This window comes from Coturnix japonica, chromosome 2 (assembly GCF_054131305.1).
Source record: "Coturnix japonica strain WE chromosome 2, WE-NBRP24, whole genome shotgun sequence".
In the NCBI taxonomy this organism is placed as follows: Eukaryota; Metazoa; Chordata; class Aves; order Galliformes; family Phasianidae; genus Coturnix; species Coturnix japonica.
Window position 1 is genome coordinate 96,319,185 of NC_140664.1, and position 14,253 is coordinate 96,333,437.

The following is a 14,253-nucleotide window of genomic DNA, read 5'->3' on the forward strand; positions in this document are numbered from 1 at the left end:
AAGTAAGTACAAATAATGTTAATTTGATGGTAAACTTTGAGGTTCTTAATTACCTTTTAGAGTAACACCGTTTGGAAGCCAGCAGTAATGCTAGTGCAGACCTGTCAATCCATCTTTGCTCTGCTGGACTAGACACACTTTTTACATTGACTGGACCAACTAGACATGAAAATGCATAAAATCATGCACAAAGCAACGTACATCCTTCTTTGACCCCATAGGAAACTGAACATCACATGAGGGAAATTTGGAAAAATCCCTCGTACAACGATACAAACCAATAGAAATCTAGATTCCATCAGGTGTAAGTAATATTTTCTTACTGCTTTGTTGAAGTTGAGAACATCGTAACATAAGTAAGTGACCTCTAAAGGTGGAACCTGTGACCCATGTGATTTCAGAGTGTCCTTCTTACGATATGCATAAGTTATAGTGGTGATTATGTAGATGAACATTTGGGTATATTTAACTACATCACAAGAGTTACTTGTACCCTTTCACACAAAGCACCATACTGAAAGGTGCATAGATACACACAGTATTTGCATTGTTAGGAGTTAGCCAGTGTTGTCTACATGGAGGATAATAAAGTAAGCATATCTGTCCAACCTCTTTTGCATTGCAAGAAATGAAGAAAGTTCCTCATGTTTTCTCTCTCCCCTTAAATACCTCTCAGTAAAAGCTATTTTCATCAGATTTCAATAAATGCGTAAGAAAATATAACAGAAATTGAAATTATGATATATAGAAGAAAGAACTGCAACTTTACATAGGCTCATCTAGAAATTCTCCATGTAAGTGGTTATCAGTCATATTGGCAGTCACAATACTCTTGTGCATTTTGATAAGTTTATTCACTTGAAGTCCATCGCAGGAATATTTGTGCTTTCATTTGACAAGAACGTTTAATGATCTGTTATGTAATTAAATATCAGTTGTATTACCTTTATGAAATGTGGCCCAGTTAATTAAGTGGTAGTGGGTCAATTTTTCCACAGTTGCCTAAAATGGGATATAAAATTCCATAATAATACATGTCAAAGAAAGAATTCTAATTGACTTTTAAGAGTAGTTCAATTTTTAGTTGGCAGAAGGCTTTCATGTTGGTAATAAATGTAATCTATTCTGTAACAATTATTTAACAGCAAGGATTAGTTGCTAATAATTCTTTTAGACATAGCTTTCAGTTACATATTTCTGGGCCAATTTTCTTTGAGCTGGTTATTTGCTAATGTTTTCTCCTGTTCTTGTGTGAAAGAACAGCTGCAGATTCAAATTCTAAAATGAATTTGCCATTGTAGTATTGACAAACATCTCACAAAACGTATATATTCTCCTTCATTTTTTGTTCACCATTTTATTCTGAGCAGGAGGGATTCAATGTGATCTCTTTATTTTGTGTATGGAAAAAAAAACCACAACAACCAACTTTAAAATAATGTAAATACTAAAGAATAAGTACATGGATTCTGGATATTGTGTAAAAGCACTTACTTGGTGTATTTATTTAGGCTGTCATTTGTGTATTTCTCCCTACCTACTATGTGCGTCTTTCATGTATACATATCCTAGTAACTACCTCATATAAAAATGGATGCGGAGCAATTGCTCTCCTCTCCTCACGGTTCATCAGAACTTTCTGACTTTTAGCCTGTTGCTATAAGGTTGTGGCTAGATTGGCACTAAGGTGCATGTTCTCTTCATCTCATATTAGTAGATGCTGTGGACTATCACCTGGCATCAAATGTGCAAATTGTCTCTCTCTAATTCTAATTCCTAACTTTTGTTTGGGGTTTTTTGAATTTTGAGATACATGGATTGTAACTGTAGTGCTACTAATAAAGCCAATAGTGAATTTATTCAGGTTTTAGCTGTAACAATTTTTATATTCAGATGACAACTGTGCAGGTTATATTCTTTGAGACTATCAAAGATTTATATATATATGTCTATCACTCAAAGGATTTTCAGGCAGTGTCAAGAAATATCAACTGTTTTTTACTCTATACATAATTCTGCATGCAAAAGAAGCTGTTTTTATGGGCAGGCCTTTGGAAACTGCTGCTAAAAACCAGGATATTGCACTTGAATGTCAAACTAGTCTTAGGACCTCTCTAAAAATGTCCAGTGCTCATGTGAAAGGTGTATCAGTTTCCAGCAACCTCTAGCTTTTATGGAAATATAGCAAACGCCTGTGTTTCTCTGCTGGATTTGCAACTCACTGTCCAATTGTGTATAAACAATTTTAACAATACATAGTACAGTTTATGTACGGAAAATTTTTGCTTCCTGTGAGCTTTCAAATTAACATTAATCAGCCAGCAGATTTTGCTGAAATGGAGCTAGCTGTTCCATTCAGCAGAGCTGAAGAGCACACAATTGCTTTGAGCGAGAACTGAGGAAAGGTTAATACGGAGCTGTTGGGTAAAATACAGTCTTTTCAAATTGGGCATCCAGTTCAAGATCATCAGCTCCCCAAATCAGTGTCACAAATAGGGTCATGGGCTCAGAATTTACATGCAAATAGAATTGTGCATGCCCAGAAATACAGCTCCAAAAGGAATTTTTTGGCTCTACAGAGAACAAAAACAAAGAACACTGTAACCAATGTGCCTGTTTTGTTGTTTTTTGTTTTTCTTTTTGTTTTTTTGTCTCACATCAAAAGTTAAATGTTTTTGGGTTTTTTTTTCTGTGAAAGTGACAATTTAATAAGTTTCTGCCCTTCTCTATAATACAAAAAGAATCTGACAGAAATAGCAGAAATTAATTGGCGCCAGATGTCATCAAAGGCTGGGACTGTTTGCCTGAGTTCCAGCAACAGTAGCCAAGGCAGTATCTGAACATACCAAGTTGCTGTATCTATGTTAGGTTCAAGAAAATAAAATATATGATAATTAATCATAAAATGCACATGAAAGTAAAGTAAATATTTTAGCTCAGATGCAATTGATTAAATAATGCAGTACTTTTTGCAGTCATTGTGCTGATGAGTCGCAAACTCCCAGTCAGAGATTAGATTCCCAGTTACCTATTAACTAGCCAGTCTACTCCATGCAGACTGGAGCCTTCCACTGTAACTTGCCTGGGAAATGCTTCACTAAAGCAAGATAAGCTAGCTGTTTAAATGAGAGCAGAACATGTGATTTAGCTATATCTGATCTCTCAACTAAGTGTCCTACTCAGTGTGTGCCAGTAAGTAAGCATGTGATCTTAAAGCTGAAGATGTCTGTGCCTAGTGACAACAATTTCCTGATTATGTAAATGAGTTCTTTAAAATCCCTTGCATTTCTTTAAAAAAAAAAAATTAAAAAAAAAAAAAGAAGAAGAAGAAAAAGAAAAATCAGAAATATTTCTTTTAATGATGTTAGCTGACTGGCATTCTGCTTTAATAATTCATGCACTTCAAGTATATTTCTCTTCATTTTGACACGTCAAAAAGAAGGCAAAATCGGTTAAATAATTGAGAGCATGGGAACTGCCATAAACAGGTGCTCTTGTTTGTTTCTCTGCAGAAAGAAAGGAAGTGAAGGTGGGAGAGTATAATGCTGTAGCTGACACACTGGAAATAATCAACAACAGCATCAGGTTCCAAGGTAAGATGGGAAACTGGGAAGTGGTAGAGGGGTGACGTGGACTTAGCTTGCTGTCTAGAGATCTGTTGTAGCTGTTTGATATTAAAAACCCTATGAAAATTTACAGTGAGAAAAGGAGCTAAGCTGTTCTTAAAAGTAGGAGAAACCTGACCTAAATAAATAAATAAATAAATTCAATTAAAATTCAATCTGTCCTTCAGCACTTCTAGGGATGGGGAACTCATGGCTTCTCTGAGTAGCCTGTTCCAGAACCTCACCGTCCTTTGAGTGAAAAAAAATTGCTTCTGAATATCTAATCTAAATTTACCCTTTATTAGTTTTAAAACATTCCCCTTGTCCTGTCACTATTAAGTCTCCCTCCTGATTATAAGCTCCCTTTAAGTACTAAAGGCCACAATGAGGTCTCCTTGGGGTCTTCTCTTCTCTAGGCTGAAGAAGCCCAGCTTTGTCAGCCTTCCTTTGTAAGAGGGGTGTGCCAGCCCTCTGATCACCTTCATGACCCTCCACTGGACCCACTCCAATGGCTCCACACCTTTCCTGTGTGGAGGACTCCAGGTGGAAATGTGTGAAGGCAGAGAAGAATACAAATCACCTCCCTTGCTCTGCTGGTCACCACTCTTTTGTCCAGAATACTGTTGTCCTTACAGGCTGCAAGAGCACACTGCTGGCTCATACCCAGCTTTTCACCCACCAGAACCTACAAGTCCTTCACAGGGCTGCTTTCAATGAGTTATTCTTCCATTCTTTACACAAATCTGGAATTGCCCCAACCCTAGTGCAACACTTTGCAATTTGCATCCTTGAACTTCATTAGGTTCATGTGGGCCCACTTCTCAAGCCTGTCCAGGTACTTATGGATGTCATCCCTTTCTTTTGTCCTGTCAGCTGAACCACTCAGCTTAGTGCTGTCTGCAAATATGCTGAGAGTGCACTCAATATCACTTTCTACGTCACTGATAAAGACATTAAAGAGCACCAGTCCCAAAACAGACTTCTGAGCAGCATCACTCATCACCAGTCGCTACCTGTCAGCACTGTTCCTCCACTGCCTGCGAGGAGCTGCAACAGCTATGAGGCCTCCCCTCAGCCTTCTCTGCACTGGGCTGAACCAACCCAGGGGGGTCAGCTGCTTCTCATATGTTTCTCTGCAAGCCCATCGTCTTTATTGACCTCTTTTGACATTCTCTAATAGTTTTATGTTTTCCTTGTATTGTGTCACCCAAATCTGCACCTTGTGCACAAGGTGAGGCTGTACAGTGCAAAGCAGGGCTGGAATCCCTTCTCTCACACAGCTGACAGTGCTGGGGATGATGCACTCCAGAGTATGGTTGACTCTTGGTTGCCAGAACACACTGTAGACTCAGGATCAACTTGCCATCAACCAGAAGCCCCATTTTCACAGGACTGCCCTCCAGCCTCTCATCACCCATTCCATATGTATATCTAGGACCATCCCTATTTTGAAGGTGACCATTCTCATCAAGTAATGGATGAGTATTGTCTCTGATCCTCCTTTTACTGTTAACATATGTAAAAATGCCCTTTTTGTTGTCTCACAAATACTGGCCAGGTTCAACTATAACTGAGCTTTGACCACATGAGTGTTCTTCCTGAAGTGGCAAACAGCATCTCTGTAGTCTTCCCATGTCACAAAACATCATTTCTAGTTTTCCACATAGTTCTAGAAAATCCCTGCTCAGCTAAGTTGACCTCACCCTGCCTGTTTGACTTCTGACATTTAGGAATTGCCTGTTCCTTTGCCTCAGCTTCCCACAGCCCTGTGTTAGCTTTAGCCTTCTCTGCATTGGTTGCAGGTATGGTGGGTTTCTGGATAGATCATCTGAATTTGCCCCATTGGTAATGAAAATATGCTGAGAAACAACATACTCTGTTTTCCACTCACGTTTCTGTCACTTGTTTCAGAAAAGCATAACCTCCTAGCAAACTTTACAGTTAGTTCAGGGTTATTTACATTTTAAAATGAAAGCAGGCATATGTTTTACAAGGTTCTGCATTAGGGTTTTGTTGTGATTTTTTTTTCCCAAAGACCATGTTCACCTGCTCCAGAAATACCAGTCTTCATGTCAATCAATGTGACTAAGATGCCTATCAAAGTCAGTATTTTCATCAGCTTGGAATGTGGTTTACATTTGTTAAATATGCTATATCTAGGTAATGTATTGAGGAGAGGCACATTTTCTTACAGAAATTCTGCATTTGATTGAACTCTAGCTTTTTTTTCCTTCTTATAATTCTAGGACTTGAACCTCCAAAGGACAAAACAATTATACAAGAGGAGCTACGCAAGATCTCTCTACCACTCTACAGCATCCTTTCAGCCCTCACAATCCTAGGAATGATAATGGCCAGTGCTTTCCTATTTTTCAACATCAAAAACAGGAATCAGAAGTAAGGCATTCATGTTACTTCTGTCTCAACTTATTCTGTAATTAAATGCCAAGTTTGTGGAGTTTGCCATTTGTATTTACATAAGGAAAAAAATTTAACTGCAGAAGAATTAGAAATTAGAATTATTTAGTTAGAATTACTATTATATGCACACAAATTGAAACAAATGCCTCTTAGGACAACTTTTTTATATGGTTCATAAAGTGTGATTTTTTTTTTAAATTTATGTTTGACTATGTGCTATTAACATTACTCTAGCTAATTAACCCATCGGTAAAAAAGGATACCATTTCTACTGAATATTCAAAAACCTGAAACAATAGTAGAGTTTATAAAAAAGCAAATGTGCATGCTTATAGACTTTATGGAGTTCTACAGGAGGTTAGATAAGAAGGTTGGGAGGAATTCTTCTTTACTGCTCTAAAAGAATCTTCTCTTTAATGCACTATCACCTTTTGTCCATAGATTAATAAAGATGTCCAGTCCGTACATGAACAACCTTATTATCCTTGGAGGAATGCTTTCTTATGCATCTATTTTTCTTTTTGGTCTTGATGGATCCTTTGTCTCTGAAAAGACATTTGAAACACTTTGCACAGTAAGTAATTCCTTGTATTTGAGTTTACGATTGTTTTGCAGAAAGCACTGCAATATGTATGAGTGGAAGATCTTGGTATCTGGATGCCTTGTTCCTTTAATAACTTATTCTCTTAGTTCTTCCCAGGTTGTTTTATTTTGGTTTTTTTTTGTTTTTTTTTCTAGAGCCAAATTCTGACACAAGCATAAAGCGATATTATTATTAGCGAAAGTTTCAGATGCATTAGGAACTTACCTCAGACTGAAAATCTCAATGTGTCTTCCTGTTTTGAAATTATACATGTGGTTTTTGCATTCAGTGCTGTGCCTGTGAAATTAGAGCTAGTAAAATCTTCAAGGTTACTATGTTTTCTTTATAGATTCCATATTATTTCATACTTCATGATAGCTGCTTGTGCAAACCTTTTTCCTCAGTCGTTTTTCTGAATTTTCAAAGGCTTCTACTGGTAATTCCAGGTTAGACTTGAAATTCACACAAGCCAAGCAGTTCTGCAACTAGAGCACAAATTCTCTATATAGCTAATAGAAAGAGGTTCCTCAAGGTCTTCAAAAGGAAAATCCTGTTCACCTCCTGTTCCACAAAGTGGAAGATATGAGCACTCATTTGTTATCTAGTGATTACCTTTAGAAGACCTCAGGTAGGCAAGGATTTTATTTTATTTATTTATTTTTTAGCCATCTTCTAATGATGAGAAGTGCTCATTTAGAAATCAGTTATTGATATCATCTCCCATTCTTTTCTCATCCTTTGAGAAAAGACACCCAGGTCACTACAACTTCCCGTCAGGAAGTTATAGAGAGCAATAAGATCTCCCCTGAGCTTCCTCCTCTCCAGTCTGCTCCAAAACCTTCCCTGGCACCAAGGTCAGGCTAACAGGCCTGTAATTCCCCAGGTCCTCCTTACAACCCTTCTAGTAGGTGAGAGTCACATTGACAAGCCTCCAGTCTTCTGGGTCCTCATCAGTGAACAAGGAGTGCTGATAAATGATGGAGAGTGGCTTGGCTATCACCTCCACCAGTTCCCTCAGCACTCTCAGATGAATCTCATCTGGACTCATGGACTTGTGGCAGTCCAGTTGGAGCAGTAGCTCTCTGACTGTTTCCTCTGGAATCACAGGGGGTTTAGTTTGCTCCCCAGCCAAGACTGCCAGGTAGAGAATGGAGTACCTTAAGGATAACTGATCTGATATTTAATTATGGACTTACTGCCAGGATGTAGACCATTCTACGAATAGGCTGATCACCATTTTCCTCTTGATGAAGCCAAGCATTGCAGAACAGAAGGAAAGAAAGAAGGAATCAGAGGTGCTGATCAGAACGGAGCTGTTCCAGGGAGCAGGTTTCCATCCAGAATTAGCTATGTAAAACTAAATTTAAATCACTTCTTTAAATGTGAAACAGCTTAGTCTAAGCACAGAAAAATGAGCAAACATTTCCAAAATCCTATGAACCAGAATGTTTCAGGTATCTGATTTTATCACTGATTTTCTTCTCAAAATGTAACCACTACTCTCATACTCTGTAAGCAACAAACTTTAAATAAGAGCTGCTTTGTTCTGTCTCATTTGTCTTTCTTTTAAAAATAATGAATGTAAATTTTTATATGTCACATTATCTTAATTAAAGACATTTTTATTTATTGTAGAAGGTAATTAACAGAACCAAAGTCTGTCATTGAGAAGATCTGTACAGTCTCTTGAATAACTTTCATCAATAAGATAGGAGACAGAGCAGAATACTGCATTCTCAAAACCAAATTTTCATTAGAAAATATTCTCATATACCTTAAGCAGAGATTTTATGTAAACAAAGCTGAAAATTTGGGATTTCACCTCAGTCTTGGCTTTCCTGTTTTTCAGTTCCATATGGAGTCTTTCCTGATTGTGCTTTCACATACATGGGATGCTGGTTTATCTTATGTATCCCACTTCTGTCAGTGACTAGTATCAGAATCACAGATGCAAAAAATACCTCAAGAATCAAGTTATCAGGATTTTTTTTCAAACCTCCTGCTCATTAAAACAAATATTTAAATTTTTTTCCTCCTGTTTTTTTGGTTTTTTTTTTTTTTCAGTAGAATAGCTGGTAACTGATAGCTTTCAATGACCAATTTTCTTTCTACAAGCAATCTTTCCATGGCCACCATTCAACATGGCAAAACACTTTCCCAGTATCTCGAAAACACTGAATTAATGCTGGTGCATTCATAAGTATGGTAGACAAACTCACTTTTCTGTTCAGTAACTATTCTGTCTCTCCTGTCTCCCAAAAAACTCCCACTGAGTGCTGAGTACAGAGTGTTCATTTGGCAACATGTAATGAACATCCATCTCTCCATATGGGTAACAAGCTTACTGGTTTCATAAGGAGTACTTTGAGCTACTAGTTCTTATAGGATTAGACCAGTACAAATCTCTTTTGATCATTCATTTCCCTGGCAAGGCATGATTTTTAATACACGTTTTAACCATACTTCCCATTTTATGAAAGACTGTTATTTAGTCTTTAAAAGAACTAGCTAGAGTGGAAAACGATCATAAAAAGCTGTTGAGCCAAAAATATGTGGGTACAAATGGAACAACTTAGGTGCAAAGAAGAACCACATTGAAAGAGGCAGATCTTTATTTCTTCTGTAGGAAAATTAAAATTTTGATTCAGCCATTGTAAGTACATGCAAAACTTTATTTTTTATATGGTTAGGTATGGTAAACACAGTGACTGTGAACCTTCTGTCTTAGTGTCATTTTTGATAACTTTCTGATAACACTTATAGAAGGTCCTAAAATATGCCTGAATCTATGTTTTATTCCATAGTATTCCAAGGACACTGAAACACAATATAAAATTACACCAGTAACACTTGAAAATTTGAAAGAATTCCTTTGGTAAATTGTATCACCTTTCCTTTGAAGGAGGAGTTCTAGAAATGAAACTGCTGAAATACATAACCAAATATTAAATGTTTTGAGAGTCAGCAAAGCACTTTAATCATACGGTTAAATAATTTGATGAATAGGGCTGTTATATGCCTTTTAATTCTGTATTGTTGACTATGCACTTGTGTAGGTAATTCCTTTCAAAATAACATATTTTAATTTTGATGCTATCTTCCATTTTCTATGGAAAACTAATCAAGTATATCAAAATGCATAGTAATTTGAGTACTGATGATAGGAATTCATGATACCAAACACAGTATTATCTAGTTCCGTATCTGAACTGCAGATCAGATGTCAAATTTAAGATTTCAATTGCATAGAACTGAAACTATCCAGTATAGAAAGTTTTGAGAAAGTGGTCATTGCAGTATGTAACAGTTACATCTTGCGGTACTCAATAGAAATATAACTGAAGAAAAGCAATATACTATTTAATTAATTTTGTACATATCTGAACTATAAATTGCTTCAGACATGAGGTGGGGAGAGAGAATGAGGATGATCTGTCTTTGTTTTTAATCTCAGAAGTACCATGGTGTCAAAAAAAAAGAGAAGATTGAAGTAAGGGTGTGAAACAAGAGTGATGCCAACTGGAAAAAATGCAAGCAAGTGGAAAATAATTGAAAGTATTAATTATATGGAAGAGAGAGATTCAAAATTAACAATGCCAGTGACATATCCTATGAATAGAGTTTAAACTGACATATGAAATAGGGATACTTAAAATAGAGTATTAAACATGATCATAATGTTTAGACTTCTGTAATACATTCTACTGAGGATTTCATGTTTTCATTTAAGACTAGTAATGTCTTTGCAAGATCAATCTAATGGGGGGTGAAAAACTACTAAGAGGCAGTGGGCAAAATTTGAACACAGGGGTTTCTCTCTTTACATAAAAAAAATAAATAAATAAAGCATTTCTGTACTGTGCAAATGACAAAGTACTGGCACAGATTGCCCAGAGAAGTGGTGGAGATCTTCAAAAGACGATGGACATTCTGTTCTGGGTCTGAGCAGGGAATTGGACTAGATAGAGCCAGAGGTCTCTTCAAACCCCTCTCATTCTGTGATTCTCTGACCCTCTGGAGTAGCATAGTCTCTTCTTTGTTATACATCTATTTCAAATAAATGAAGTAGTTGTTAATACATATCATTTTTTATAAAACTGATTAAAATGGGTCTGAAGTTTTCTTGAGTACTTCAGGTTGCTGTAAAATGCCCATAGCCACTATACAGAAAGATATTTTATGCTAGATAGTAGTGGACTGAATATCTCTGCTTCTCAGTCTTGGTGGTCACAAGGTATGGCAGCACTTTTTCCAAGAGTGCGCTGCATAAGTGACTGGAACAAGTATAGGATTCATACCGTTCCAGGAGATATCTGTTCAGGAGACACTGGCTGTCTTTCAATCTCCTGAGCACTTCAGAGTTCTGCAGACATGTTCCATAAAGGTAAAGGGATCTTGCAGATTTTACTGTTACTAAATTAAGCGTGCATTCTCATTCAGACATCTTGAGAATAGGCACATTCATAAAGACAATAGAAGTTAGAAATCTTCAGTTCTCAGACGTGAACTTTACATTTTGATCATTAACCTTCAAATGTTTCTATATCTTCAGAAGCACATAGGGTTTGTCTGCTAACATTATTCTTAATTGTGGGTAATGAACACTTAAAATCTAACTCCATTGTTTTGCAATGTGAAAGACAAATTTTTGTCCTTTTTCACTAATTTTCCATAGTAACATCTACATCTCACTGAGAGAACAGCTATACAAGATGGAATGATCCACCACACTGAACTTTTTCTTGGGAAATCCTGAACATTTGCAAGGTCAGGGTTGCAGGGTGGTATTAGGTGGGCAAAACATCTTGAAAACCTGCACATCAAGCAGAGATTCAGGGATTGCAGTCAGGTGCAGAGGGGAAAATTTGAGTGCAAGAAGTTGTAGAATGAGCTCCTAGGGAAAAGAGGAAGCTGTAGTGTGAGGGGAATGCTGGACTATTTACTTGAACTCTGAAAGTCATGCATTTGGCTGAGAGAAGCTCTGGGAGCAGGAACTTTATAAAAAACAGGTAGAGGGAGAGAAGGTCATATCAACTTTTTTCTCTTTGTTTATTCTTTATGTATCCTTGTCTCTTTGAGGTTTACTTACCCATTTTTTTTGTGGTAACTGACTAGAAGGAAAATATTTTGGCAGGAGCACTTCAAAATTGGGGCTGTCTTGGTGTACTCTGGGCAATATCTATCTGGACTTGACCCTGGGTAACCAAATGACGTGTATCCCTGTATTCAGTTAGCAAGTGATGACAGAATCATAGAATCATAGAATGGTTTGGGTTGTACTCTTTATTCTTATTCCATGTACTCTTCAGACATTGCTATATGGGTTCTTGGGTTCCCCCACCCCTCCTTTTGGACTTAAGACTTGACTAATTATTTTCATCAAATTGTTTAAGCTTGGCTAGAAATTATATTTAAAAACAACAACAACAACAACAACACAAGACAATAGACTCTCAATTCATTCTCAATTCATGCTGTACTGCAAAGGGATTTGGACACCTAATCCTTTTCTTTGTCTTTAGAAATCAGAGGCTTTTTTTTTTTTCTTCTTTTTTTTTTTGTACTTTAGACTGGCCTTTTTCATTTTGCATGTATTCTTTAGTTTATTTCCTTTTTAATTGTGTAATTGTGTAGCTGTTAATTTTAATCTCTCTTTTCTGTATGATCGATTCCATAATTGTCCTAACTGTGGTTCAATCTGCAACTGATCTCACTGCTATTAAATTCAAAGGCAATTCTATTACTGCATTTAACACTAGCCTGATCAGCTTCTATTTTAGTAATTGACATTTTCTTGGGGCAGTGTAGAGGGAAAAGTTACAAAGCTGAATAAATACTTGAAACGAAATTATTTCATATTTTGAAACAAATACACAACAACCTTGCCAGCAATTTATTAAGGGAATATTTTTAGAACATTTTGCCTCTCTTTCAATGGGACAATAATGGATTGTAAAGACCTGTCATTGAATCATAGGCAATTATGATATCTTTTACACTACCCTTGGATAATTCTCAAAAATGGTCTGAAATATATTAAGAAATCACTACAGGAGATCTCACAGCATGTGAAGAGCCAGTACACTTAATTTATGTGGAAACAGCAGGATTCAATACTCTAATGTTATTGTCACTTACTTGTAAAATTGTGCCAGTACCACACAAATTCTAAAGAATGAGTTAAAAGACCAAACACGTCATAAAGTGTTTGAGATTAAATGAAAAAAGTATAAAAATCAACTCAATGAATCCATTCTTTGGGGCCTGCCTTTACTCATAATGTGAATTCTGCCTTTGCTAATAGAAGCAGGATCAAGCCCCAGGGAAAACTTGTTGAGATGTCACACTTTTGTTCATCATAATTATCCTTTATGTCTCCAGTCTGCCAGCAATAGAAGGTGCTTAATTTTAAGCCCACGAATAGTCCACAGAAATCAACAGAATTGCCTACTTAAAGATAATTGTGCTCTCTGAGGCTAAACCCACTGTGTGGCTTATTCTCATGTTTGTCACTTTTAAGTGCCTAAATCTAATACCAAGATGCTACCAGTCTGCACAGCTGCAGCTGAGCAGTATTCAGCTGGACCCTGCTGTTACTGCAATTTCCAGCCCAATGCATGTGCAAAACTGGCTAATAATTGCCAAAATCAATCAGATTGAAACTAGAGGGTGTTGGGAATGTCAAGTCTTACGGAAAATAATAATAATAATAAATAAATAAATTTTTAAAAATGATAAGGTTTTTATTTAAAAGGAATTATTACTATTATGGTCTCGAGATAATAAGAACAATAATTTCAAAAACCTGAATGATTCATCTGCAGCAATACAAGCTACAATTTTGCTAACTGGAAAAGTTGTTTGTTGTGTAGTGTTTTCAAAAAATGGATCCTAAAATAATGGAATGAATGCTTTTTGAATGTATCTTTGACTGACATAAAACAAAAGATTAGTAGGTTATATTCAATTAGTCAAAAGATCTCATTCAGAAAAAAAAAAAAAAGTAACCAAGAAATATTAGCAAATATTTGAAGGCATATACTAAATATAATTTGGTGAAGGCATGAAGAATGTTTTAATGAACTAATTTTTGAAGAAAAAGATAACAGCATTTATTTTTTGCAAGTTAACACTATAGGAGTAGAGGAATATCTTCAGTCAGGTCTGGTGTCCAGTTTGGAGAGGGGATTTGAATGCAAGGCGACCCTGCCCACAGCAGCGGTTTTGTCACTAGGTGGTCTTAAAGATCCATTCCAACCCAAGCCGTTCTATGATTCCTATTTTCTATATCCTGCTTAATGAGAGACTACTGGGGAGAGGGTGATCTTTCTGTCTCTGCTGTTGAGATGCATAATTAAAACCTTTCAACATGACAGAATTGCAGATCAGTTCTCTAACATCACGGTGATGGCATTAGTGTAGGCTGAACTCATCCAATTATTATTACTGTCAGTTTTACTTCCTTTAAGGTGAATGGTAATTGTAAATATGATACATTTCAGAATATAATGTTTTCATGCGCTTCTTCTGTGCATGACCTATAAGTTTCTTTTAAATGCAGGTAAATATTAGGGCAGATGTACGTGTCAGTGTTATTTTTAATGAATTCTAGCAGACATATTCAAGGTTACTTTCTTCAGATTT

The 14,253-nt window shown here is 36.4% G+C and overlaps 1 protein-coding gene across 2 annotated transcripts in view; it reads left to right on the forward strand.

The window, feature by feature from the left end:
• GABBR2 (gamma-aminobutyric acid type B receptor subunit 2) overlaps positions 1-14,253 on the forward strand; it is a 438,554-nt gene that overhangs the window by 279,907 nt on the left and 144,394 nt on the right. For both annotated transcript variants that reach the window (XM_015854241.3, XM_085538106.1), the window contains exons 9-11: positions 3,513-3,593; positions 5,852-6,002; positions 6,468-6,600. In XM_015854241.3, the coding sequence (XP_015709727.1) occupies positions 3,513-3,593; positions 5,852-6,002; positions 6,468-6,600 (365 nt within the window). The remainder of the gene's footprint in view (positions 1-3,512; positions 3,594-5,851; positions 6,003-6,467; positions 6,601-14,253) is intronic.